We start from the raw sequence: 25584 nt of genomic DNA, 5'->3' as shown, positions 1-25584 counted from the left end.
CTGAAGTGGAAGTGCCTATGTCAGTGTTTTCCATATGGCACAAAAACATCCAGAAATTTACACAGGGATTGTACCAAGTACTTCAACACCATTCCTTCTGATCCCCACGCTCGGTTCAGATTCAGGCCTTGTCACAATGGTCCAAGCCACGCGGCTGAACAGGCAGTCGGTTTTGACTCCCTCACGAGCTGCCTTTGCCACACATGACAGCTGTTGGCTCCACAGTGCAGGATTTATCCCTGGAAACCCGTGACAGGGCTGGACAAGACAAAACCGGCCACGTGGAGAGCTGGGGAAGAGCCCTGGCTTACTTGCCTCACCTCGCCCCAAAGCAGTGCAGGTGGCTCCCTCTCACCTTGCTGCTGCAGTTTGTAGTCCGTGGAGTAGGCCTTGCCTATGATGTTCCACACGGGCCGCAGGCACCCAAAGAGCCCCTCGAGGAAGCCGCCGCTGCCCGTCCGGTTGAACTGGACCTTCACATCGTCGGCGGCACCGTTGGTGTCGCCGTCGCCGGGGCTGCGGGTGCCCTGCGGGAGCCCCGGCTCGGGCTCGTCCTGCTCCCGCAGCTGCAGCACGCTGTTCTCGAAGTGGTCGCGGGCGTCCTCGCTGATGCTGGTCAGCACGGCCGCCGTGCCCGGGCTGCTCACGCCCTCCAGCAGCTCGGCCGGCAGCGAGCCCCGCTCCCGCACGTCCTCCAGCAGCTCAGGGGACGGCTGGCTCCCGGCAGCGGGGTGCTCGTCGGGGAACCTCCCCAAGTCTTTGTCCTCACAGAACGCTTTGCCGATGGAGTTGGGAGAGGAAGACAGGCTCAGGCGCTCCTGAGTGCTGGCCATGATGCCGTGAGTGTGCATCAAGGAGACGGCCCGAGAGGGTGCTCAGAGCATTTGTAGGACACAACTCACATGTGACACGTGGGCCCAGTACCTGAAACAAGAGGAAAAAGAACAACTTTCAATTTTTTATTGAAGTATTTTCACTACGTGCAGTTTCACTGAGGTGAGCTGATAATTAACTAGACTTTCCAGACAGCTGCTGATACTTGGTAAATAATTACTGCCCTAAAAGAAACAAATAAATGGTTCCAACAGAAACTCCACTCAGGCAATACTCTCGGTAACATACTGCAGGAATTGCCCAGGAAACAAACACCACAATTTTAAACAAGAGCCTAAAGGTCAAAATCATGAAAAGATTCTTTGCAGAGTTCCCATAGCATTATCAGACTGAAGCTGGCCCCAGCTCAGCTGTGGTTTGAGTCCCACCACTGTTCCTGGGCCTGGCACAGCCCGCAAGCTCAGGATGCCTCTGCAAACCCTCGAGACAAGGTGTTAGAGAAACAAAGCCTGGTGATACAGGTACCTTGATTCCACCAAGGGATGGTTTGTGGCTGCTCCCTCAGAGCCCCACCTAAGCTATTACCATTCTGGACCTCTGACTGGGACCCTAACCCATGTCCACTGTGGCAAGATATGTTCAATGCTCTATCCACATCCATGCCACCCTCATAAGCAAGTAAAACTTTGAGTTTCACAGAACAGCACACCCTCCTTGCTGATCTCCCACCACTGCTCTCCACTGCTCCCCTGCACGAGCTTCTGGGAGGGTGCACATAAAACAAGAGCTGGGATCCCTTTTAAGAAGCACCCTCATCTCTTGCTCCATGCTCCACTCAGAGGTCTTTTTTCCACACCCCATGGTGGTGCCACCTTCCCACAGAGCCAGGTTGATGGCTGGGAGTCATGCTGCCAGAGCTGCCCACTACAAAAACAGTTTTGGGATAGTCCCTTCTCAAACAAGAGGCTCTAACACCGGGCCACAAGTAATTAAGTGAATTCAGCCTGCAACATGGAACAAAGTCCAGATTTAAATTCCATAAGAAGCTGAGAGTGGGGTTAAAAAAATGGCCTTAACAGAAAGCACTTTGTTAAAAAGTAAGATCAGTTATAGTGCATGCAAATTTCCAGGCTCTGCCAACAGCCATTGGAAAGGAGAAAGAGGTGGCCAGGTGGGGCACAGCCAATGGCAAGGGAACAGCTCAGTGCCATAACTGCTCGGATGAGGTCATGGCAGAGAGGAGACATAAGCCCTCCAGCCCACAGGATGAAAAGCCCTGGGCTTCAGCCCCTCTCCAGCAGCAAACAGGAACAGCCAGGAACCTGGATTACCTTCCTGTATCCTGCCTGATCACATGGGGCTGGCTAAAAGCTTTGTTTAGGTTATAAACTTTCTTCTTTAAAAGAAAGCAACACAGCAAGTGAGGCAAAGGTTGCAGCACAGCCCAAACCAGCAGAGAAGCTGAATCAGGCCCATATGGGAAGCTGAAGAGTTGGCTATCCTGACCTGCTGGTAATCAGCACTACAATGACCAATTCAGCAGTGTGGGAAGCTGCGGTGTGACCTCAGAGTACAATTACTACTAGCAGCAGTTGTTCTGTTATTGCAGATGTTGTTATTGATAAGAAGATGCTTCAGACCTGAACAGAATTTCAGAAAAACACCAGGCCAGGCCCAACTCAGTGTTCCTGGGCACAGCCCCTGCTCATCACCTAAAGTCAGGGAGTGACAAGTGATTGTTAAAACAAGAGCAAAATGCTCTGTTCCTAAAGAGAAATGTGCTTTTTGTAACACAGAATATTAAACAATGCAAATAAAATATCAGCCAGGTATCCTGCAAGAAACTCCAATGCAAAGGCTAGGATTAAATCAGACTTGGAGGATAAAATAACTCTGCTGTTATGTGACTCTCAAGAGTACACTACTACAGTGTAAGGTTTTACATTTTTACAGTTTTCTGCCTCTGGAATGTTTGATTGTGGAGGTTTAACAGGGAATGAACAGCTTTTCACTACACAGCTCAACCAAGAACAAAGCCCCAGACTCAGGAATATGAGGTCTGTTTTCCCAGATCAAATTGCATTCTCCATCACTGAGATGCTTCAAACAAAAAAAGCCTTTAGGCACAGTGTCCTGCCACTTTACATGCCCCTTTATGTTCTTCATGGAGAGAGAAGGCATATAAAAGTTATGGAATTATTTTCAAACTGCCATGATACAGCCTTATCTAGACCCTTACATAAGCAGCCTGATTTTCAGAGGTGTAGCAAACTCGTTGTTTGGCGAGCATGAAACAGCAGCACTTCTTTTAAAACAACTTCCTGTCAAGCCAACTTGAAGCAAAGTGGTGCAGAAACCCTGGGAGGGGGAGAAGGTGGTTTCTGCCACACCACATGAGTGCTGATTTGTTGGGGGAAATGAATTTTTAAAATTCTCTTCTATTGCAGTAAATTCTGCAATGTGCAACCTCTTGCCTTAGCAAAATGTGATTTAATCCGATGAAATTATGCTGGTTTAGATCTCACCATCTCTTCAAACAAGGGAAGGAGAGCATTTTCCAAGTTCTATTGTCATGCCGTCGCTATTCTTTCAGTCATAGTACCAAAAGGCTGAGGTTTTTCATGCTGACCTCTTCCCGATAAAAGAAAAGGCAAAGAGAAACATTTTCTTGAAAGTTTTAGATTTCATTGTATCATTCAGGATGTATTCATAAGGGCATGTAGTGACAGAACAAGGTGGAATGGCCTTCAGCTGAAGGAGGGCAGGTTTACTTTAGATATTAGGAAGAAATTGTTCCCTGTGAGGGTGGGGAGGCCGTGGCACAGGCAGCGTCCAAGGCCAGGCTGGACAAGGCTTGGAGCAAGCTGGGATTGTGGAAAGTGTTCCTGCCCATGGCAGGGGGTGGAACGGGATGATTTTTCAAGTCTCTTCCAATTCAAACCAGCCTGGGATCCTGTGTCTATGACCTGCATGTGCATTGGCTTTTCCAGGGAAAGGCACGGCCAAGGCTGTGATATTTCTATCCGGGCGATGCCCCTGCTGCAGCAGCCTCCCAGTCAAAAGCTGGACGCTCCATGTGTGGGAGGACTGTGCATATTTAAGAGACTGAGATTGCACAAAGTGCTGCTGCACACACAGACTTGAAGGCAGACCCTCGGATTTGAACTGTTTTGATGAGTTCATGCACTCTGCACTAACAAATTTCTCTTCTGTCTGGAAGGAGATTCAAGGCTCGGTGTAATTTTGTATGATCACAACTTCCCATAAATGACTCCATTTCCATGCAAAGTACTTTTTCCAGGCAAAATCCCACCACCCTCAGACAAGAAGAGCATGAAATATTCCTCTTCTTGGAAGAGTGAGGCTGTACCTCAACATGTCAGCCCAAAATTCAGTTTGAAACTAGAGGAACGTGAGAGTTTACCTGAATCACCAAGTAGGTGAATCAGCTACCAAGGCATACTCTCACCTTGCCTGATATTGTGCCTGTTCCTGAAAACAGCCATCTAGGAAGTGTCCTCACACTCCCCCAGAGCCACCAAAACACATGGCTGCCTATACAAGTTCAATATTCTAAGAGTGTAAACACAATGGTCAGGTTTGCAGCTGACTTAAGCCAATGCCTTCAGTGAACCACTACTGCAGTTTCTCCTTTAAAGTTTCTCCTTTAAATGCTAACAATTGAGTGGCAAATCAGACACAGCATTCCAGACACAGCACACAAACCAAACAAAAAGTCAGTGTGCTGGAAAGGTGGTTAAGCACAGAGGCCACCACTCAGTCTTGTGACAGCCCAAGTCTCCAGTAACACTAAGAGTAACACTTTGCTTCCTTGAATGCTATTTCTATCTTAGCCAGTGAAGCATAATCTCTGCTTGCACTTCCAACATGCCACAGGAATAAAAGCAATTGTCTGATCCATGTTTAGGGGTTGAAAGAGAGCTGCTGGCAGAAATTATCCAGCTGGTACGTGGAACTACCACGGACAGAGGAGATCCCTGCCCAGATCACTACTTACATCCAAGCCCTGTAGTCTCCTTGCTTTTTCCTGGTACTCAGTGTGATTTCCTCCTGGCTGCAGTGGACACAACAAGGTAACTACACATTTTTCTCACTGATAACACAACTGGAATTTATGGGTGTATCATCTCAACTAGTGGCTTGGGACAAAGCCTTAAAAATTTTCTAAAATCTAACAAAAGCACAACAAGCGTGTCTATAAAGCACAGACATCGTGTTCTCCTGCCCCTTGTGACTCTCTCTCAGATTCTACAGGGAATTTTTACAACAGATTGATGCACAGTCCTCTCCCATGGCTGTACAACTCCAGCACAAGAATGAGTGAGAGCTGCTGAACTGGCAAGTCCCAGAGCTTTTGCTGTCACTTCTGGCCTTTGGGTTTGAATCGTGTGGTTTTACTACACAGGAATTCAATGGACTTTCTTTTCCTGGTCTCCTGATGAAGAAAATGTTACATGAACGGATGAGATACTCCTCTTCTGCCACACTTTTTACATTACTCAGAATATAGGTTTGTGTTTTGCATGGTTGCTTTGAAAACAAAAAGTAAAAGCAGATTTATTGATAGAGAATGAGTTATACATCACCAAAAGGCAAATTCTGTTTTCAGAAGGGTTGATTTTTTTTTTAAAGTTACATTATTACATTAACTAATTACATTACATTTTCATAAATTACATTGTCTGTTTTGTTAGGTTGTAAAAAAAGAAATTACACTATGAAGCTTGCCCACATTAATTTGGTATAACCCAGCCCAGGCTATAGGCAAACCTTTAAGACAACTATGGAGTAGCCCAAGGCAAAAGCTTGGGTGTTTTTAAGCTATCAATCTCCTCAAGACACATTGCTCCTTCAAGGAAGAACATTTCTTCCCATCTCACACCCACATGAATGCCCAGCCACAACTCAGCCTTATCTTTAAATAGTACAGTTACATAGCCAAAACATCATCAATTGCTGATAAAACAAGTGAAAATTTTTCATCTGACCCAGTTGAGACTTTCTGTCACTGCAACAGCTCTGTTTATATTTCTACATATAAACATTTCTCTACAACAAACAGCACGTTTACCTGGGAAAAAGAAGTCTTGTCACACTGGCTTTATTGTGCTTTACACTGCTCCTTCAGGTTGTCAGATAAACACTAAAGTACTTCTGTACCTCCTGCAGAATCCTGACTTGAACACATACTTTTACTTCCTCTCTCCAGTAAATATTTGGATGCCACCTCAACATAAGACGACTTTTTTCTGCAGCTACCATAATCCTCACCTGAGTGCTGTGGTAGCAACTGCTTAGGGCTCACAACTATCATAATCACCATAAAACATTTAAAAACATGAATAGAATATTAACATAGCCATGGGCATTAAGCACATGAGACCACAGGCATGTAACTATGTTGTGTGTAGTTTGTGTTATCACAACAAAGGCCTGACTTGGTGATAATTAATTTAGCTTTTATTCAATATATTCCATCTATCCAAAAACAGGGACACATCATTTTTGGAAAAGTGGTTTTAGTTGTGATATCCTTTTGTCTGTGGCTGTACCAGGGAGAAAGAGAACCCTGTCTAGCTCTGCGGCCTGAACCCTTTTTGACAATGACAAAAAGAGCACCATGTACCAGCCAAGAAACACCCATAATGGCTGAATTCTGGCACTGTGCTGAGCCAGCTGCAGGTTTGCTTGGCACCTTGCACATCCCAAGCAAGCCTGGCTGAGGAGAAAGAATTGGCACCTAGGCTGCAGCAATGGGATGAAGCCACAGAAGCTCAGGAGGTTCATCCATCCCCCTTTCCTGCTGCAAAGCCAAGGGAAGGGTGTGCAGGCAGGCAGAGCTCCCCCCAGCAGTGCCACCAGCTGCCCTGCTCACAGCTCACTGCGCTGTGTCTGTGCCTCGGCACACAAAGGACTGGGCCTGTGCAAATGGGTCAGGGAATTTTTTAACCAGAACACTTCAGCCAACACTGGGCTGTGGCAGGGAGTTTTGTAGCTTAACTCTGTGTTGCAGAAGGTAAAACCAGCTGCTCTTCACTTTGCATGCCTTTAATTCCTTTTTTCTTGGAACAGCCAGTTGTTCACTGCTTCAGTGGCACCTGAATATATTACCTCTTTAATTCCAGCTGTGATTTTAAAAATTATCCCTTCCTTCACTCCAACATTTTTTCTCAAGTCTAACAATTCTCACTTGACCTTCTCACTCTCCATATGAAACTTGCTCTGAGTCTTTGATCACCTCTTTTCCATTCCTCCTGCATCACCTTAGAGTTATGGAATGCAGAATCACAGAATAGTTGGAAATGGTTGGAAAAAGCTATTAAAACCTTAAAATTCATGGGCAAGGACACCTATCCACTAACCTAGGTTGTTCCAAGCCCCACCCAACCTGACCTTGAACATTTCCAGGGATGGGGTAGCTTCTCTCTGGGTAGTTGAGGAAGTCAGACCACAGCCAGGATTTCCAAAAAGGACAGAATGCCACATTATGCACAAAGGCACAATGACCATTTTGGCTCTTCAGGATGCTAACTTCCATGGGTCTCTTACAACCTAAGATCTCATTATTGTGCAGAAAAAGCTATGTCAGAGCCTAATTCTGACTGGATTTAAGACTGAACTGTGTTTAATCAACACTAAAATGAAAAGGTGTTTTATCACCCAAGTTCAGTGGAGCCTTCCAGTACTCCCTGCAGGTGGCCTCCATAGTCATTACCCTCAACACCTTCCTTGTGAAGTCTCACAGCCTGAATAGAATATTCCTAAAATATCTGGATAAGGGAAGAAAAGGTGGGAAGAGTATGAGTAGTGCCATCTCCAAAGCAGCGAAAAATGTTTCAACATTACCATCCTTTTATACCTACTCTTATTCCCTATCATTTAACCAGTAATCTGCCTGCCAGCCTGGTGTCTCAGTTATTTAATAACTGTTTAGCCTCTTGAAGAGCCTCTGGTAAGTATTCCTGCCAAAATCCCAACAGATTGTATCAACCAGATCCTCCTTCCTACCATGCTCCTGTCTCCTACAAAGATTTTTAATAGATTTCCAAGGCAGACTTCACCTTAAAAGAACTGGTGACTCTTATCCCCACATGCAATGTGTGCATCTGCCCTGGCTCTCAGCATAGGAATGAATTTCTACCTCCAGCACCATGCAACAAATGTTTCACTAGAACCTCCTTCAGCATAAGGTCACAAATCTGTGTGGGGCGCTGAAGCAGTGCTTGATTTGGAAAGAAAAATCAAGCATCCACTTATTTTATTTTTTCAAAAGGAATTTTTAAAAAAGCAATAAAAATTCATCTCAGAGCGGAAGAGACACAAAGAGCCCATCCAGCCTCCCGTGAGTGCAGGGAGACCTCTCCAGTGGCAGGGAGAGCACGTCCTGCTCCACCTGGCAGCCCTGCCAAGCGCCGGCTGGGAAATAAGCACCTTACGTAACGGCGTATTTTCAGCACTACACACAGAAATGCTGCCTCTACCCTGCAGAAGGTATTTTTGGATCTGCTAAAATGTTACTGTGTTCTTCCAGGGCTTTGCATTCTTCTGCTCAGAAATTGCATAATCTGATGCCATAGGAAATAAGTGGTGTTGCATAATGACTCTTGTATTGGCTGCAGGGCCCAGGGACTGCACGTTCCTGCTGGAGAGCAGCCCTGCTACGAGCCCAGGTGCTTGGGGAGAATGGGGAACCCACAGCCACGTGCCTCTGGGGAGCAGGGGAACAAACCAACCACGCAGTTACCGCACAAAAATCAGTGTAACTAAGTCACCCATTTGCTCTCTGTTCCTCCCCGTGGCTGCCGCGTGTCGTGAGGATGCGCACACAGGGAACACCAGCAGCTCCACACACCCTCTCACCACTGACACATCTCACCACCCTCCACCCCAGGCCCATCAATACACTGGAAAACATTCAGCTGGGACAAAGACAGACTAAATGCTGATCAGCCTTTTATACTATGGAATTACTACTGAAATCTGTCTCAGACTAAAATGTAGAAATGACCTTAAGTTACACTCTTTTTCACCTTTCTAGCTGTCTCCATATCAGGAAACAACTTTCCAAACCCAGTCACAGGCTTCAGGCTCTGTTCTTTTCTCTTCATCCTTCCCTGTTCTGTACTTTTACCTCATTGACAATCCCCATGTTATTATTGATCCATATGTTAATATATTACTGTATAATTACTATATGTAATTATATTACTATTACTATACAACAGCAACAGATTTAAGGATTCAAACTAAAATATTTTACAACAACAAACACCAGTAAAATTTCCAGTTTAGTTCACAGAAGCCTTACAGCCCCACATCTCCATATAAAGGCACTAAGTGTTCCAGTCCTACCAAAAAACAGTATCTTGGAATTTTCCCCCACTTACAGAACTGAAACACCCTATTTTCCTCCAAAGAGTAGCATTAAAATTAATTATGTCTGAAAGATCTTTGAGGATGAAGATCAATATCACACTGCTGCTTTCAGGAATCCAGTGAATGAATCAAAGTCTCACTTTAATTCACGTGAGGTGTCAGACTGGTCTCAGGTAAACTCGCTCACTCCCACGCTTGTTTTTATTTTTATAGTAGATATGAATTATTCAACATTTGCAAAGCACATTCAACATGTAAATGCTACTCACACAAACTTCGCGGCACTAAGAGCTTATGTGCTTCACACCCAGTACCAAGTAACTCAACAGCTCTCCATTAAAGTGCAACAGTTCCTGGGGTAGGTGCGGTGCTCTGGCCCCCATCACCCCACACCAGGTCCATGCCTGGGTGTAGCTGCTGGGAAGGGGAAGGACACTCAAAATCCAGCTGGCAGGTCGGGGATGGGAAATGACAGCAGTACTAAGTTGTATTTAGCAAGCACCATACACGAGCAAAGAGGATTACTCCTCACCAGAGGCAGCACAATGCCCGCTCAGGAGCCTCTCGTAAGCCTGCATTAGTGACAGCGCAGGGTTAGAGGTGTGAGCTGCTCCACTACAGCTTTATGTGCTGGTAACACACAGACAACACAGACCTGGGGGTGCAGCCCAGGGGAGCTCCTGATGCCTGGTGCCGCAGCCTGACCCTATTCCCTGATTGGCCCTTATCTTTGTATTGCCCCAAGACCAGGGTCACTCCCGGCTCCTCAGGAGAGACAAACCTGAACCCTCCACGTGTGTGTGCCCAGGGACTCTGAACAGACATAGGACCAGGGGAAGGAGCCAGTGGGGTCTAACAGCTTTTTGAGGGGAGCTTCTTGTATTTCCCCAACCCAGGGGATGGCCCCCAGGGTCTCCACAGCTTGGCACAGCTCGTGCCACCCAACCCTGCAGAGACCAGCACTCGGCATACCCCAGCTGGACCACTCTTGGGCTGCAGCTGATGGCTCAACACCTGAGGATCTCCTCAGGCCCAGAAGGATGGCGAGGTTGGACTTCCCATGTTTCAGCAGGAGAGTCACACCTGTACAGCCACATTACTGATTTTGGTGTCTTCCAGAAGGTAACAGAGATGGAGGACAGGACAAGCATCCCTAGAATGAATAGAATGTCTGCAGAGAGACCTCCATTCCTCCAGTCCACCATGCTGGGAAGATCCAGCCTCTCACCCCTGCCAGGACTTTCTCCTTCCTTTCTTCACAGCACCTTGGTGCTATGTGACCAACAGCTCCAGAGGGAACTGCACCAACAATCACAATGTCACCAGAGGGTTATAAATCACAGACTTTACACAGACAAATCTGCTCTTCCTCCTGGCCTACACCCAAACTGTTGCCAAAGTCTTTGAACACCCTCCAACCACCAACTTCTCAGTTGAAGTTGTAGCAGGGAGAGAGCAGAAAGGTCAAAGCACACAGTTTATAGGGGTGGGAGTAACTACACACAGAGCTGCTGCTCCTGGCCCAGCCACAGCTGCCAACTTGGTATTCAGCCCTAAGTAGTCTGTGTTTTGGGTGAAAAATTTAACCCCCACTGCCCAGGAGATGAGACTGATTTGCTGCAATGACACAAAATAGGAGCCTACAAAAGCCTCTGCACAGGATGTATTTTTGCCAAGGAGGGATAAAAAACAAAGTCCCATAAGCTGGACAGAGCTTGGTGAAGTGCCAAACTCCTGAGAGCTTTGGAGGTAACATTTGCCTCAGTTGACTCATTTGGATTCAGTTATGGCTGAGAACTCACTGGAACTTGTACAAGCAGTGAACCTGCTGCTGCCTTCCTCCACTGAGATCCCAGGTCAGAGCTTGGCTAAAGGCTCAATGCACTTTCCCCTGCCTGCCCTCGCCCCAGGGACCAGAGCTGAAGGGGAACCAGCAATGATCTAAAATATGTTCACACAAGCCATGCCAGATTTCTTTTAGTTTTATATTTTAAAAACAGTTCCATTTTATAACTTCGTCATTTTGAGAAGCCCTACTCTTGAAAATCCACTCCCCACATCTCAACTACAGACAGCCTGGAACAGGTACCAGGCAGGAACAACTCAAGGCTGATCAGCCACCATCTCACATTTGCTATAAAAGAAGTCCTGAGATAACAAGAAATACTTAAAACTTTTCTTATCCTGCCACTGCTTAGAGCAGACCCATGTTTAAATAACTCCTAATTGTGAAAGGCCTTACCTAGGGAGAGATTTGCAAATAAACCATTACTCAATTTTCTGATCCACTGGAGATAAGCAACTTACCTAGTCTTTACAATAGGAGATGAAAAAGGGAGGTTAAAAATGCAACCAAAAAACCCCCAAACATGATTAAACCCAAGTTCACCTACAGCTGGGGAACGGTGGGAGTCCCTACCATTTATTCTGTGCTAGAAGTTACTTGCTAATTCCAGGCACAAGGGTCAAAATGAATGCCAGCTATAAATTTAACTATCGGGCAGCAGGGGACAAAGACAAATCTGAATGACAGGACCGTTCCAGATCAAAGACTCAGACTGGAGGCCCCAAAGACAGAAAACAGAATTGGTGTTACAGCAAAACAAATAAACAAACAAAACCCCCACTACATCAAAATCTGGATTTATTTGTGCTTCTCAGCGGAAACTGTCACAGAGAGAAGGTTCAAAGGGCTGCCTCTCTCTAGAAACAAAACCCGTATACATTCATTCAGGAGCACAACAAAAAGGATAGTGACAAAAACTTTTAAACCCATGACAACTCTACCCTCCTCATTCTAGGGTATCCCAAGGTGTCTGTGGCTACCCACACAGCAGGTACTGTGGAAAGTGCCCACATTTCCCAGCCAGACTGACTGCATCTCTCTCTTTTCAAACATTTTCATATTTTCTCCCTCAAAATTATTGATCCAAATACATTCCTTCATCTTCTTCTACTGAACAGACTGCCTACTGCTAAAATCAGTATATCCAAACACATGGGCCTGATGTCATCTTTCTCCAGATCTACTTAAAATATCCCATTTTTCATTTACTTAAGGGAGACATGTGGTTTGATATGATTAAGCTACTGCAGCACCTAAACCACCCCCCAAAACAAAAATAAAGAGGAGCTCTTCTTTTCATTGGGAGAAAACATGACATCATGCCCATTCAGGTGAGCAGGAATATGACAAATCTTGCCCCAGTGAACAGTATCATTAACTGCAAAGGTACTCCCAGCTCCTTCGTTTATTAGGAAAATGAGGGGTGAATATTGTGTTCAGCACATCAGAGACAGCTCAAACTGCTATTTTCAATAATACAGGAGCAAACTCCTACCCGGCTGATTGAAAGAAAAACACACCTCTTTCATCTCAGAAATAAAATTAAATTATTTAACACTGTAACACACAAGAGGAATTGTTTGATTAGCCCACAAGGAAAAAAAAATTACAATTCCCCAAAAAGCAAAAATTACAATTCTGCCTCTTTACACTATCTAGTAATTCTTAAGCCATTGCCTATATATTCCATTTATATCCATTCTCCGTTGCCATTCCCTTCCCCTTTAAAAGGGGGGCACAAGAAGAAAACGTGCAAAATTGCAAGTGAAAAATGTCCAGCACACCGACAGGCAAAGGCCAGGCCAGCTCTCAGATTCATATGCAGTGATGGATAAATTAAGGTCTCATGTTTCCTCTTCCCTTTCTCAGCATCATCTTTTCAGCCCTCTCCCATCACAAATGCAACATCCATCTGTCCTTCCGAAATAAATGGCGAGAGGGGAATGCTGACCATGAAACACCACACACAAACACACACCCCTCACAGAAACACACTTCCTCCCAAATACTCACAAGGATGAAGATCTCCTATGTGATGCTCCATTTTCTTGTTTTAAAAAGATGGAAGGGAAAAAAAAAAAAAAGAAAAAAAAAAAAAAAGAAAAAAAGGAAGTGTTGCAAAATAAAAGGAAATTCCACCCACACAATCCTGCAGCCTGCTGCAAAGAAGCACCGAGCGTGCTGACGTCACGATTCATGAATGGATGGAAATCGGGCTGGATGGATGGAGCCCGGCGGGGGCTGCGCACCGGCAGCGCGGCCGCCAGTCCCCGCCCGCTCCGGGCAGCGCCAGCCGAGCCCCCCAGGACCGGCGCCGGGCCAGGGCATCTCCGCGGCCCCGGTCCCCGCCGCTCCCGGGAACAGCGGCGGATCGAATAACAGCCATCTGCCACGGGAACCGAACGCGTTCGGCACTCAGAAAAGGAGCTCATCGCCGCCCCGGCTTCTTGCGGGATTACAAACGCTGCGTATTACTATTAAAATAACTAAATATAAACATGTACCGGGAGGAAGAAGCGAGGAGAACAATAGGAGGTTTGTGTTTGATTAGCGATGCAAAAGCACCAGTAAAATAAACATAGGAGCATTAACAAAATCCCACATTCGGCTCCAGTCAAACATTCCCGGCGGCGGGCGGACACGCTCCCAGCCTCAGCAAGGTCCGGGAACAAAGATCAGAGCAGGCAGAGTTCGCACTCGGGGCTGCGTAAGGCATGGCGGGCACATCACCCGTCCCCATTCCCACTCCAGTGCCAATCCCAAACCAATGGAATACACTTCACTGGGCAGAGCAGAGGCACCCAAATCTTTGGCAGGGTCCTGGTGGCCACCTGCAAGAGCAGCTGTGCTTCACCTGGATATGGACAGGGAAGGAGCACAAGTTCTTTTTGTATCTTTGAAACATGAGGGAAGCAATGGAGGGATGAGCATGACAAGGAATGAAGGTCAAAGTTTGAAGGATAACCTGGGCTGCAAGCTCTGCAATTACACCATCTCACAGCTGATGAGAATTCATCAATTTGGCCTCAAACTCCTTCTGAACAATTTACAGCCTCAAAATTATTAAGAGACAGAATTTCCATATTTTCACCGCACCTTTTCCTAGCCAGTAGGAAGCAACTGTGCCAAAACAGGGTGTCCCAAAACTTACTCTGGTGGGGCACATCTGAAAAGAACGTCTGAGACAATCCTACCTTTCCTTGTGGAAAGCGGGTAACTTCCCAAAATAAACCAGGACTGGATGTGACAACAACACAGATCAGGGCTGAAAAAACAAGGATTTTGTGCCCACTTGATCTCATGTGAGCAGCACCACTGATACCAGCTTCTGCAGAGGGAGGAGGAGGGCTTGGATTTTGGACTTTGGTTTCTGAATTGAGACCTATAAATCTGGCTAGGGAAAATAAAAAGGCATGCACATTTCTTATTGCCTACTTTCAAGATCAAAGAAACCACAAATTTAATTTTGCTTTAGAAATATCTCTTCTTTAAGAGCTAAAAGTCACCAAAGCACAAGATTTCTGCCCAGACAATACCACTGCTGCAGCCTGAGCACTCCTGTACCCAAGGGATGCAGGAGTGGAGAGACAGAGAGAGACATCTCTTCTCCAAAGAGATCACTTTGTGCCCCCATTTCCAATCCCAGCTGCACCTGCTCTGACTCCCTGCCTTGCCCTCCAGAGCCCAGCACTCAGCTTTACACCACCAAGAGATGGAGACAGCTTCCAGATTTCCCTGGCATTTTCAAAACAGACAAGAATGTTAATTTACTGTCTTACCCTAAAGGGATCGATTCAGGAACTAGGAGGGAGAGTACAGTAGCACTTGCAAGAAACAAAAGAAAAGGAGAAATATTGCTATAGAATAAGAAAAGTCAGAATAAAAATAAGAGGAAAATAATTTTCAGAGGTTTCCAAGGGTTAATTGCAGTGACATTTATATTAAAAAAAAAATACCCAGCAGAGAAAATAAGTGGGAACAAAAACCCAGGAGGATTCTGGGAGAAGAAAAGAGCTTGAGCATAGAATTTCAGATTTTTTTGTCCATGGTAGCTTGGTTCAGTATCCCAACACTTGAATTCATCTATGCCTCAATGGCTCGGGTTAAAATTTTTAAACACAAAGGTCCTGAATTTAATACAAAGTAACATCTTAAATCACTGTGAAACAGAAAACTAACCCACATTGCCCTAAAATTGACAGCTGCTACACGATTATGTTGTGTTGCAACCAGATGAGTATCTTCATAGTACAAATTACACAGGTCCTTTGATCAGTAACTAAGTTGATCCACATTAAGAAAGAGAAATTATTCTCCTCCCTCTTGCTCAGACAAAACCACTGGTAAAAGCAGGGAACTCAAGTATCAGATGCCAAATATAATTTGTGAATATAATTAATGTGAAAACAGAGGAAAAAATGTACTACATACAATAAGGGTATAAGATACTAAAAATCCAAAGTTCTTAAGGGACCACAAGAGTGCTAGTGAAAAGTTGACAGGCAGCAGGATTTCTGAAAGGAATTATGGACAACCAAGTAACTAGACCAGTAGGAGAAATAACTGGCCTAACTGATGGCAATGGGTGCAAAAAGAAAGCTAAAAGTATTTTTAAAAACTAACTAGTTCACCATATTTGGAAAATACAAGATAATTAAGTATTTCCAAGCTAATTAATAACTAATAGGAATGGTATACAGCATCTGCTAGGCATAACATTCCTAGTTGGCACATGCTATTGATTTGAGCCCAGTCCTAAAATAATCATTTAACAAGTTCTCCAATCCTGTGACCTTCAATTTTAATAAACTGGTGAACAACTAAAATTGCAGAAGACTGAGAATACCAATATTATGCCAATATTCAAAAATAGCATACGTTGTTATTTGTAGGCCTTGGCAACTTGGGAAGAAATCCTGGCAACTTGGGAAGAAATCCTAAGCCAACCTTTGACAAGGAAGAATGGTTCTGCTGCCCTGGACCAAAGGCTGAGTTATCCCAGGATCCTGCCTCTGCCACTGGCCCGTAACAGCCACACAGGGAAGCACAAACCCAAAGCAAACCCTTTAATGCTTCCCGTGGCATATTCCACTGACAACAGCAGAAAATTGGAAAAGAGATAGGAGTGACTCAAAGGTTAATTTCATAATTACGCAGCACTAAGGTACACTTGGAGGTACAAGGGGGACTGGTCTGTGAAAACTTCCTACCTGGATGAATAAATAAGTGAAGCAAGACAGCAAATGATTCTCTACCAGGCAAACGTTTGGGTAAATATTTGCATAGGTAAGGTGGCATTTCATTGTCAAGTTTTAAACACCTGTGAAACCTTGAATCCACTCTTCCCAGCCCTAGACACATCCCCCCTGTGAGTGTCCAGGAAGGAAGGAATCAGAATCACTGAATCAGATTCTTGTTCGTGCTGTCATCAAGTCCAGACCTGACCTGGTGCCACCTTTCCTTTATGTAAGGAGCCAAGCTTCAATTTCACATCCTTCCAAACTTGCTCTTTACATAAATTTATGATTAGACCCTATCTGATGCCCCACACATTCCAGAAATATCAGTTACAGGTGACTGGAATATTGTGAAAAAATCAAACATGTAACACAGTAGTACAGGCCAATTTATTTTAGTATTTTTCCTTTTTTTGTGATTTTTTTATCTCTCTTACACACTCAATAGGAAAAAATACAACACAATTTTAAATCAATTGTCTCAATGGCACTTTACTCAGACCAGAAATGAAATTTATGTATTTATCACATAGGATTCTATCCAGAACGTGCCCAAACTTGGGACTTTGAGAAGTCCTCCCTGCAGAGGCAGGTGAACAAAACTGTAATTTGACGAGACCAGCATTGAGACCTGAGAAGCGTGACCAGAGGAAAAGAGAAAAAGCTCCAAAATGGGACATGTGCAACATCCAGAGAAAGGTGAGCAGCAATTCCAGTCAGGAGCCCTGTTTGGAAAGGGAGTCTGTTTACAACAGGACAGCAGCCCTGGTGGTTCAGACCCCATTCCTGAGTCACCACAGCCCAGAGCCGTACCTGGGAGAAGAGACCCACACAAATTAAGGGGTAAAACAAAGCTGGGGATATGTTTTGGTGCCAAATTGCTCCTCCACAGGCAAAAGAGCTGTGCCCAGAACATGGCTCAGAGCCTCTCAGATCAGAAACTTGAGATCTGCCTCTGCTCTCTGAACAGCAGCTTCAGTGAGCCACCAAGAGATCTCTGGGTCTGCTTAAACACGAAAGCAGGGAGCTGGAAACAGACACAGACTCACAGATCTGCAGTATCCCAAGGGAAAGCTCCCCTCCTCGTAAGTGTATCCCTAAAAGCTACTCAAGAAAACTCAGACACTTGTACAGTCTGCACAGTCTCCAAATCCAAGTATTACAACTGCTGTTACCCAGGAGTGAGGTTACTTACACAAAGCCACCTTCCACGCTGTTGCCTGGTGTGTTTTTGAGTGTGCTCGTGATGGGTAGGGACACATAACAATTACAAGGACTTCCTTTAACCTTGTATTGCCTTCAGCAACACTCCAGAAACTAAGAGTAAAGTAAAATAAAGACACTAAAGGCACTAAAAGACAATGACAAGGCAAAAAGCACTATGTGTTTAGGCATGGGGTTAGTAAGGATTCCTTTTTTAAGGAGTTTCTGGGTGGCTTCCCCTCCTCTTTCCAGGTGAGCCCTGCCTTTGCAGTTCCAGTCTGTGTAGTTTTAGGAGGAGACATAACACTGTAATGTTAAGAACATGCACTGATGAGGCTGGGAAAGTTCAAAAAACTACATTTGCAGACTACCTTCTCCTGAAGGATGGCAGCCCAGCTCCTGGGACATAAAGAGAACCCTGGAATTCCATCAGGAAGGAAAATGGTGCTACATAAGAGACATTATAGCTGCTGAAAGGGCAGCTAATGCAGCAAGTGAGCAACAGCCTCCCCAGATTGACAGTGGTGGTGGCCAGCTGAGCAGATCTATTTGTTCAGGGAAATGGGCACAAAATATTCCTCCCAGAGAACAGGCTGAAATCAAGTCTTCCATAACAATAATTAACTCTAGTAGGGTTCCCAGCAGTGAGAAATACTGAAGAAAATAATTTTAAAAATACATATTCATCAATAGCAGTTATAAGGGACACTTGTAAAGCCAGCTGAGCCACTGTCACTTTTCCTCTGCCAGGTGAGGAACCTGCAAAAAGCAATGAGAGCTGACAATGAAGCCTCAGTATTAGTGCCATGTGCAAAGAAAAGTCCCATAATTTATGTTATTGCCACAAAAAGACATGCATAAATGGGAAGCTATTGCAGGGAGGAATTAATGAAACTGAAGAAGCGATTAAAAAATGCAGTCCAATTCCCCAAGGTCAAGTGTTGTTCAGAGGAAAAAAAAAAATCACCTGCATAAATATAGAAACAACTGCTGAGCAGCTGCACTGTAGATAAAGATTGGGGATGGAGAGGATCAGAGACCGAGCACGAATTATAAATATCCAGTTGTCACATACAAGGCAACTTCTATCCATTGACAGGAATACAAATTCCTGATCCTCTCAGTTTTGATGAAGCCTTTGGGAAAGTCCACGTTTGGGAAAGGCTTGCTGGGAAGGTGAGAAACCACCCCAGAATGACAAGAAAAGGCAGACAGGCCACCAGGTGAGCTCTGAGGGATGGGGGAGGTAACTTAGTGAGGTGGCTCAGTCTGGACAGAGTGAAATGAGAAGGCAAGAATGATATATGATATGTTTCTACTAAATACACAAATGGTTTCTTCAAAGAAAGAGGGAAGTCCCGCTCCATGTCTACAGTGGCCAGGAAAAGCAATGGACTCAAAGTGCAAGAAGGAAAAAATGCTTAGGCTGTGAGAAGAACTTCTCTAAATGGTAAACAGTGAAGCTCCAGACAAGGAACTTAAGTTGTTTATTAGAAAGGAAACAAAAATCATTTGACCAAAGCTGTCCAGCAATAGTGATATTGCTTTGAAGCAAAAGATCAAGATGAACTATTGGAACCTTTGAGGGATTTTCTGTGAAGATATCGAGGCACTGAAAGCTTTGGAGCAACAGCAGAAGCTGAAACATTCCTCTGATCTTTTGCAGTGCAAGGTCTCACCAAATTAAATCTTTCTGTCCTTGCTAACGTTACACAACCCCTTTGAGGAGTAATATTCAGATTTTCTACCAAAAAACCTATAAAAACTCCTGAAAGCCCATTAAGATAGCAGAACTCAAGTCATGAGACTACCAGAGTAAGGCTCTATATTTAGTACCAACAGTTTTCTCTGTAGTACTGTGATAAAGTTCCTTCAAGAAGAGTGGATCAGCTCTATATAAATATTCCCAAAGCAAACAAAACCTGCTCAGCATCTTCCTCCCAGACCCATGTCACTCATGAAGCTTTCAGTAGGTTTTGCTTCAGAGCTCGCTGTTTTTTTTTTCTTCCCTCCCAAGAGACTTCAGCTCCTCAGTGCTCACTGTAGACCCCAGAAGAGTCCTCTTGATCTGTGTGAGGTACCACGACACAGAATTACTCAGTTCATGAGCTGTGACAGCACTTTAATAGCAGAATATTGGAGTTTAGAACACTGAATTTGTCAGCAGTGGGGTTTGGTCCTTGTTTTCAAGCACAACGTTAGACACTGCAGTATGATGGGGAAAGCACCCCCAAAGGGGTCACTGCACAGCACCCCAATTATTTTCTGAATTAAATCACAGAACTGATCTTAAGGGACAACCAAAAGTTAAATAGATTTCACCCAAGGGGCACATCATACTTCACCATACTACTCCAGCTCAAACCACCAGCTTTGTATTGCACAGGATTTGTCCATCCCAGGAAAAACCAGCAACACATCAGTAAATTCAAGTCATGGCTAAGAGAGGCTGACTGAGAGCCATGTTCAAAAGCACATCAGCTGAAGCATTAACCCTGAGACCTTCCAGAGCTTTGCAGAGTGTTTTATAACCTCCAGTCCTCTATAAATGCCACAGTTTCCCTTAGGGCCAGACCTTCCATCCTCAAGCCTCCTCTACTCACCACTGTCACACAGAGCACTCCCATATCAAGTGCCTTGCCTATCACCCACAAAGAATCAGATAAATTAGAAGCAACAATGTCAATGAAGCAACTGATGAATTGTCACTGATGAAGCAAGGACAGGGTGGTTCAAGCAACTAATTGCTTTCACAGAGATGGAACCAGGTTCAAATCAAGGGAGAATTCAATTCTTCAGCAAAATACTTCACCTTAATTATAGCTCGTAACAAGAGACAGCCAGAATCTAAATATATGGATGCTCTGCCTCTACAGCACCCACCACTCCTCACAGAATGGGTAAAAATTGACAGCTTTTATATTAAGAAACAAATCCCAAAATGTAGCTCCATCTCACATCTTCCTGCAATCCCACTCAGAGGTGGCTCAGGCACATCCTAAAATTATGTATCTGTAGTTTTCTCTGCATGAAGCATCTCTGTACAACAAAGATCACACAAACGTAGAGGAGATGTGTAGAACAAACCCATTTTCAGTCTCCTCGAGTGAAATACCTACTTTTTCTTGCATTACAGATACCCAGCCACTAACTGAAGAAAACTCTAGATAATTTTATACACAAGAAAAAATGATTTTTCAAGCAGCATCTACAAAGAAACAAGCAACTATTTTTTACATATTCTTCTAAACTTAATTCCCCAAAGCTTACAGAATTTTTATAGAATTAGCTCCTATTCAGTTGTTCATACAGACAGATATATGTGGTTTGCTAACATACAAGTTTTACCACTTAATTTTTAATACATAAGATAGATGTAGTTAAACTAAAAAATTGCATATATGACACAGAATCAAGAGATAATATATTCGTAGGAACGGCAATATCCAAAGCAAACCATCAATTTCTGCATTTCTGGAACTTTGCTCATGTCTCTACTCCAGCTACAACAGCCTGGATTCCTCTAAGAATCTGCATTGCCCAGCCAATCACCAGGGGAATACCATGTAAAAGTAATGGTAACAATGGAAATAATATGCTAAAGCTATGCCCTCACAAAATCAATACACCTGAATTAATAGATTCAAATGCTTTCAGAATCCAAGTTATACTGGAAAAATGTAAACACTAACTTCACCTCCATGTATGCACCCATTCCTTTGGCACTTATCCCTTCCTGTTACTCCCATGGGAGATGGATCCCATCAGGTCTCTGCAGGTTCAGCAGGGAAATGGTTTTGGACACAACATAAAACAAGAAAGTGAACTCAGCTCATCCCTACCTTAGAAAGGCAAGTGTACTTAAAATTGAAGGACCACTGCAGGAGTGAGCACGTTATCATTTGTATCTTTTTGAGCTTCTGACTAGTTACTACAGTTTGAATATCAACAGCTGCTGGTACCTGATCATTGTTCCAGATGCACTGGAAGCCCATGTCCTCGTGGCTCACTGCACATGTGCCTCCTCTTCAAGTCACAGAAATCAAGCTGTCCTCGGAAGCTGCACCATGGGTAGTGTTTAGGACAGTCCAGCACTGAATTCTTCTCTCTAGAAAGAACAAGGAAGCTCACAATCCTCCTGAAGCGTATTGAAGAAATGCTCCCAAGATCAACCCAACACATCCCCTCAGCACATCGTGATGTTACGTGGCACATTCGAAGGCAGCAGAGAACATCCAAAATTAAGTATGCACTTTCAAAAAGGAGCTGGGAGTAGAAAAATACCTCAACATATTTAGTACATCCTTTCTTAGCACAGGCACACACTCTATAATCCTTTTATGGTACAATTTTAATCTAAATTAAGCAAGCGGCTCCAGTAAAAGAGCTCAGAGCTTTCCACATTACAAAATTACATCAGGATTGGATTAGCCTGTAAAATAACATACTTCAAGGTGATCTGTTAATGATATTTTAGACTTAATTTTATACTCAAACTCCAAGCTATTTGTTTTCCTAATTTTAAGCAAATTTTAGGAAAATCATAACTTACTTCAGTCCTCCTACGTACATACAACTCAAAATATCATTATTCCTGTTACTACAGAACCATGCAAGGAGAGAGACAACAACTACTGAGACTCCCAGTCCTGAGCCCACTGCACTTTTTCCACTCCCCCACCCCCCTCCCCCACCAAATTTAACAGGCTACAAGACTTAGCCCAGCTCTACATAAAATTAAAGAGAAATCAACACCTTGAAATTACAGAACTTTAATGCAAACACTAAACTACCTGGTCTTAAAAGAGTTTCTCTCTACCCACACACATGGTTTTCCTTATGTTCTTCAGCATCCTTCAGACACAATTAAGCCACCACAACACTGAAGAAGAGGATTAGAAATATCAGCACAGTCTCCTGCCAGAATTAAGAGACTTTGACAAAAAAATCCATGTGGCACCACCTGCCTCATGTTCTGCACCACAATTCAGCTGCTCTCAAGGCCACTCCCAATATTTGGGAAGTTCGGCACATTTCTAATTTTTTGCTGAAGTAGGAGCAAGGGCCATTTGTATTTGAGAAAAATACTAAGTTTTTTCACCACTGTCATTTCATTTTATATCTCTCCTTATCTTTACTGGTTTGCCACAAAAACAAGACAGGTAATTCCACAATCCCAGTAAGGAAAAGCTTGTGAGGTCAGGGTCAGGCTACATTCAGAGGCTCTATTTGGGCAAAGGAGGATGATCATATAACAATATTCTTGCACAGGAAAGAACCAGTTTGCAGCCCCTGTGGCCCATACCAGGCCTGCATTACCTCTTTTAATTACAGAACAATTTAAAAATAAAATCTAGAGTAAACATACATGTATCTCAACAGTTTTATTAGACAAACTTTAGAGTTTATAATTTATGTATTAAAAAATGTAAATATTTGCCTTTGTTCACAAGAAAATTACATGGTTCTACTAAATCAATGAAAAAAGCCTCAAAAGCCAGTAATTATAATTTTTCCCACTATCTTAAGACAGGAAATGGTACGTGTAAATACAAGGTTTATTTTCTTGCTTAAGAAAACATATACTGTAAGCAATACTACAGATGAAACAACAGTAAGATTGAAAGAATCAAAACCACACAAAATAGGAAAAAATGCATTGGAATACCTTATCCTTGTAAACACAAATCATATACATGTATAGGAGACAGCAGAGAAAATTGGAGAGATGTTCATAAAAAACATGAGACACCAGATGCCCAAAGTTGGCCAAATGCCACTGGAATAAATTACCACGTTTCACATGAAAAAAAAATACAGGTTTTAAGGACAGGTTTGGAACCACCATTTATAACTGGCAGCCAAGGTGGGAATGGACAGTGCCTAAATGGGAAGGGACTTGTGGGGCTGGAGGACTTTCAGCACCAGACAAGTTCAGCTCTTCCTGCACTTCCATTTACCACCACCTTTTATAGCTTTCGATTGGCTTTTAGCACTTGCCTCCCACATCCAACCAGAAAGATTTCATGCCTCTATGATCCAGTCCAGAAGCCAGCATGGTGTGTGGCAGCTTCAAGCTCTTAAGGATGCATAAAAGCACTTACTCACTGGGTAAAAACTGCCAATGTGAACAGGACAAACCCAAAAGCCAAAGAAATACAGAAATCACCCCTACTGGGAACAGGGGTACAAACACACCTGCTGATTGAATTTTCTTTTTCTTCTTTCACATAATCATTGTGGTCCCAAAGAATTCTTTCAATCTAGTATTTCTCATCCTACCAAAATAGCAGCAGAATTCCGAGTATTTGGATTCAAGTGCAAACCCCCGCAGATGGATTTTTGCTAAACAAACTGAACAAACACAACATTATTTGCTTCAAAATTCTTCTACTTGTGGTGAAAGCCGAGCTGTGCTGAAATCAATAGGACTGTTGGCATTGTTTCCACTGAGCTGGAATTTCATTTCCTGTACCCCACTTCAGAAATGCTAAAAACCACTAGAACAGAGTTTTGACCTTTCACAACAACATCTACAGCTCAAAATAAAGCGTTTTGTACAAAATAAATACTTACAGGGCAGGTTATGTAAACAGCATGAAAGCAGCAGCTGTGGCTGGTTTCTTCAGAGGGAAAACTTTGCCCCCAGCCTGGCTGCTCTGGATTAATGATGTTCCTGTTGCATACCATGGCTCTGAAGCCTTGGGAAGTCCCTATCCCAACCCAGCAAGGTGGAAAGGTTTGTTATTTTAACTGTTGGCTGATAACAGCTTATCAGCAAGTTTTCAAAGGTTAAGCTCAACTCACATGCATGGCAAAAGTGCAAGGAAAGGACAAGGGAAATGTTGAATTAGTGCTCCCTCTCCTGCAGCAAGAGACAGAACTCTCTCATACTCTATGTCCTGCAGCAGTGCCAGCAAAGAAACTTGAACCAAAACTCCTGTTTGAACTGAAAACCCAACAAAAGTGCCTTCTTTCTAAGGAGGAGCTTGTTTTGCCTGCTGCATTCCCACTGGCTGCCACACGGGATGGAAAAGCTAACCAAAATCTTTAAGTTTGGTCCTTAAATACATGGCAGTTTTATTACTGCTGCCAAATTTATCACTGACACCAAGCTCCATGACAACTCACTGGAAAACAGAAACAAAATTAAATCTTCAATTTAGGGCATGCTATGATTTTTATTTCTATCCCAATCATGTTACTGAACTATAAAGGGCTGATGCAACCTTAAACCAGAAAAAAAAAAGCACCCAGTTACAGACTCATTACTAATTCATCCTGGCTGAAGCTGCATACCAGCAGCTGCTGCCTCTCTCAATTAACAGCAAATATTGAACAGTATTGTCATTTAACGGTGTTTACTGCCTGCTGCCCTGTCCACTGCCACGTTTTCAAATGCTCTGGCACAATTTAAAGCATCAACACTAATAAACAGAGCTTACTTTAACCCCTTATGCATCACAGCAGAAGTGTTTTACTTGCTTCCTGCATTCATTAGGCGCTTGGCAGAAGCTGAAGCCCGAGGATGCAAGGTGCCACCAAAATGGGATTTGTAATTCAGAGGCCCACAAGGTGCTTGGCTTCTGCAGAGGGCTGAGCACAAGTGTGAAAAATGATGGGAGTAACTCCAGCAGAGCAGCTCTTTAGGAATTATTGCCAAAAAGTTGAAACAAAAGACGAAAAAAGGAGGAGACCACACATTCAGCCTCTGCTGTTGAAAATTTAGAACAATAAAAACCCAAAACAAATGGGGTAAAAAACTAAAAACAAAGCCATTCTTCAGGGAGAGCATATAAATGCTGTGATTCCTGATGACCCCATCTCTGCACAGGGGAGTAAAAAGAGCCCAAATTTGGACCTCCTTTCCCTCTACTGTGCCCACAGCTGGCTTGGAAGTAAATGATTATACAAACAGTGCAGCCAGAGCAAGCAACTGGAAGTGCAGCACTTCCATGCTGCCTCCACAGGCACCTCTGTGCCCTACTTGCTCCATGGTGTCAAGTGTGCTAGAAGCCACTGCTAATATAAGGGACTGCACAGATTCTACATTTCATTTCCATGCTG

At 43.8% G+C, this 25584-nt stretch overlaps 1 protein-coding gene and 1 long non-coding RNA gene across 6 annotated transcripts in view; one reads left to right on the top strand and one right to left on the bottom strand.

Annotated features, from left to right (window-relative positions):
- Nucleotides 1-25584, bottom strand: part of MAP3K13 (mitogen-activated protein kinase kinase kinase 13) — a 67396-nt gene that overhangs the window by 21445 nt on the left and 20367 nt on the right. For 4 of the 5 annotated variants that reach the window (XM_068201116.1, XM_068201115.1, XM_068201119.1 and 1 more), the window contains exons 3-4: nt 21480-21625; nt 356-924 (exon numbers count right to left, since the gene is read on the bottom strand). In XM_068201116.1, coding sequence (XP_068057217.1) covers nt 356-851 — 496 coding nt within the window. In that variant the 5' untranslated portion in view covers nt 852-924; nt 21480-21625. Of the gene's footprint in view, nt 1-355; nt 925-13090; nt 13240-21479; nt 21626-25584 lie in introns of those variants that run through there. The other variant, XM_068201118.1, reaches the window with a different exon arrangement.
- Nucleotides 887-11868, top strand: LOC137480141 (uncharacterized). The gene is made up of 2 exons (XR_011002716.1): nt 887-996; nt 4763-11868. It is a non-coding gene; the product is annotated as an uncharacterized lncRNA (long non-coding RNA).

The sequence above is a fragment of the Anomalospiza imberbis genome, chromosome 10, assembly GCF_031753505.1.
Source record: "Anomalospiza imberbis isolate Cuckoo-Finch-1a 21T00152 chromosome 10, ASM3175350v1, whole genome shotgun sequence".
NCBI lineage: Eukaryota > Metazoa > Chordata > Aves > Passeriformes > Viduidae > Anomalospiza > Anomalospiza imberbis.
This window is presented reverse-complemented; position numbering and strand designations above follow the sequence as displayed.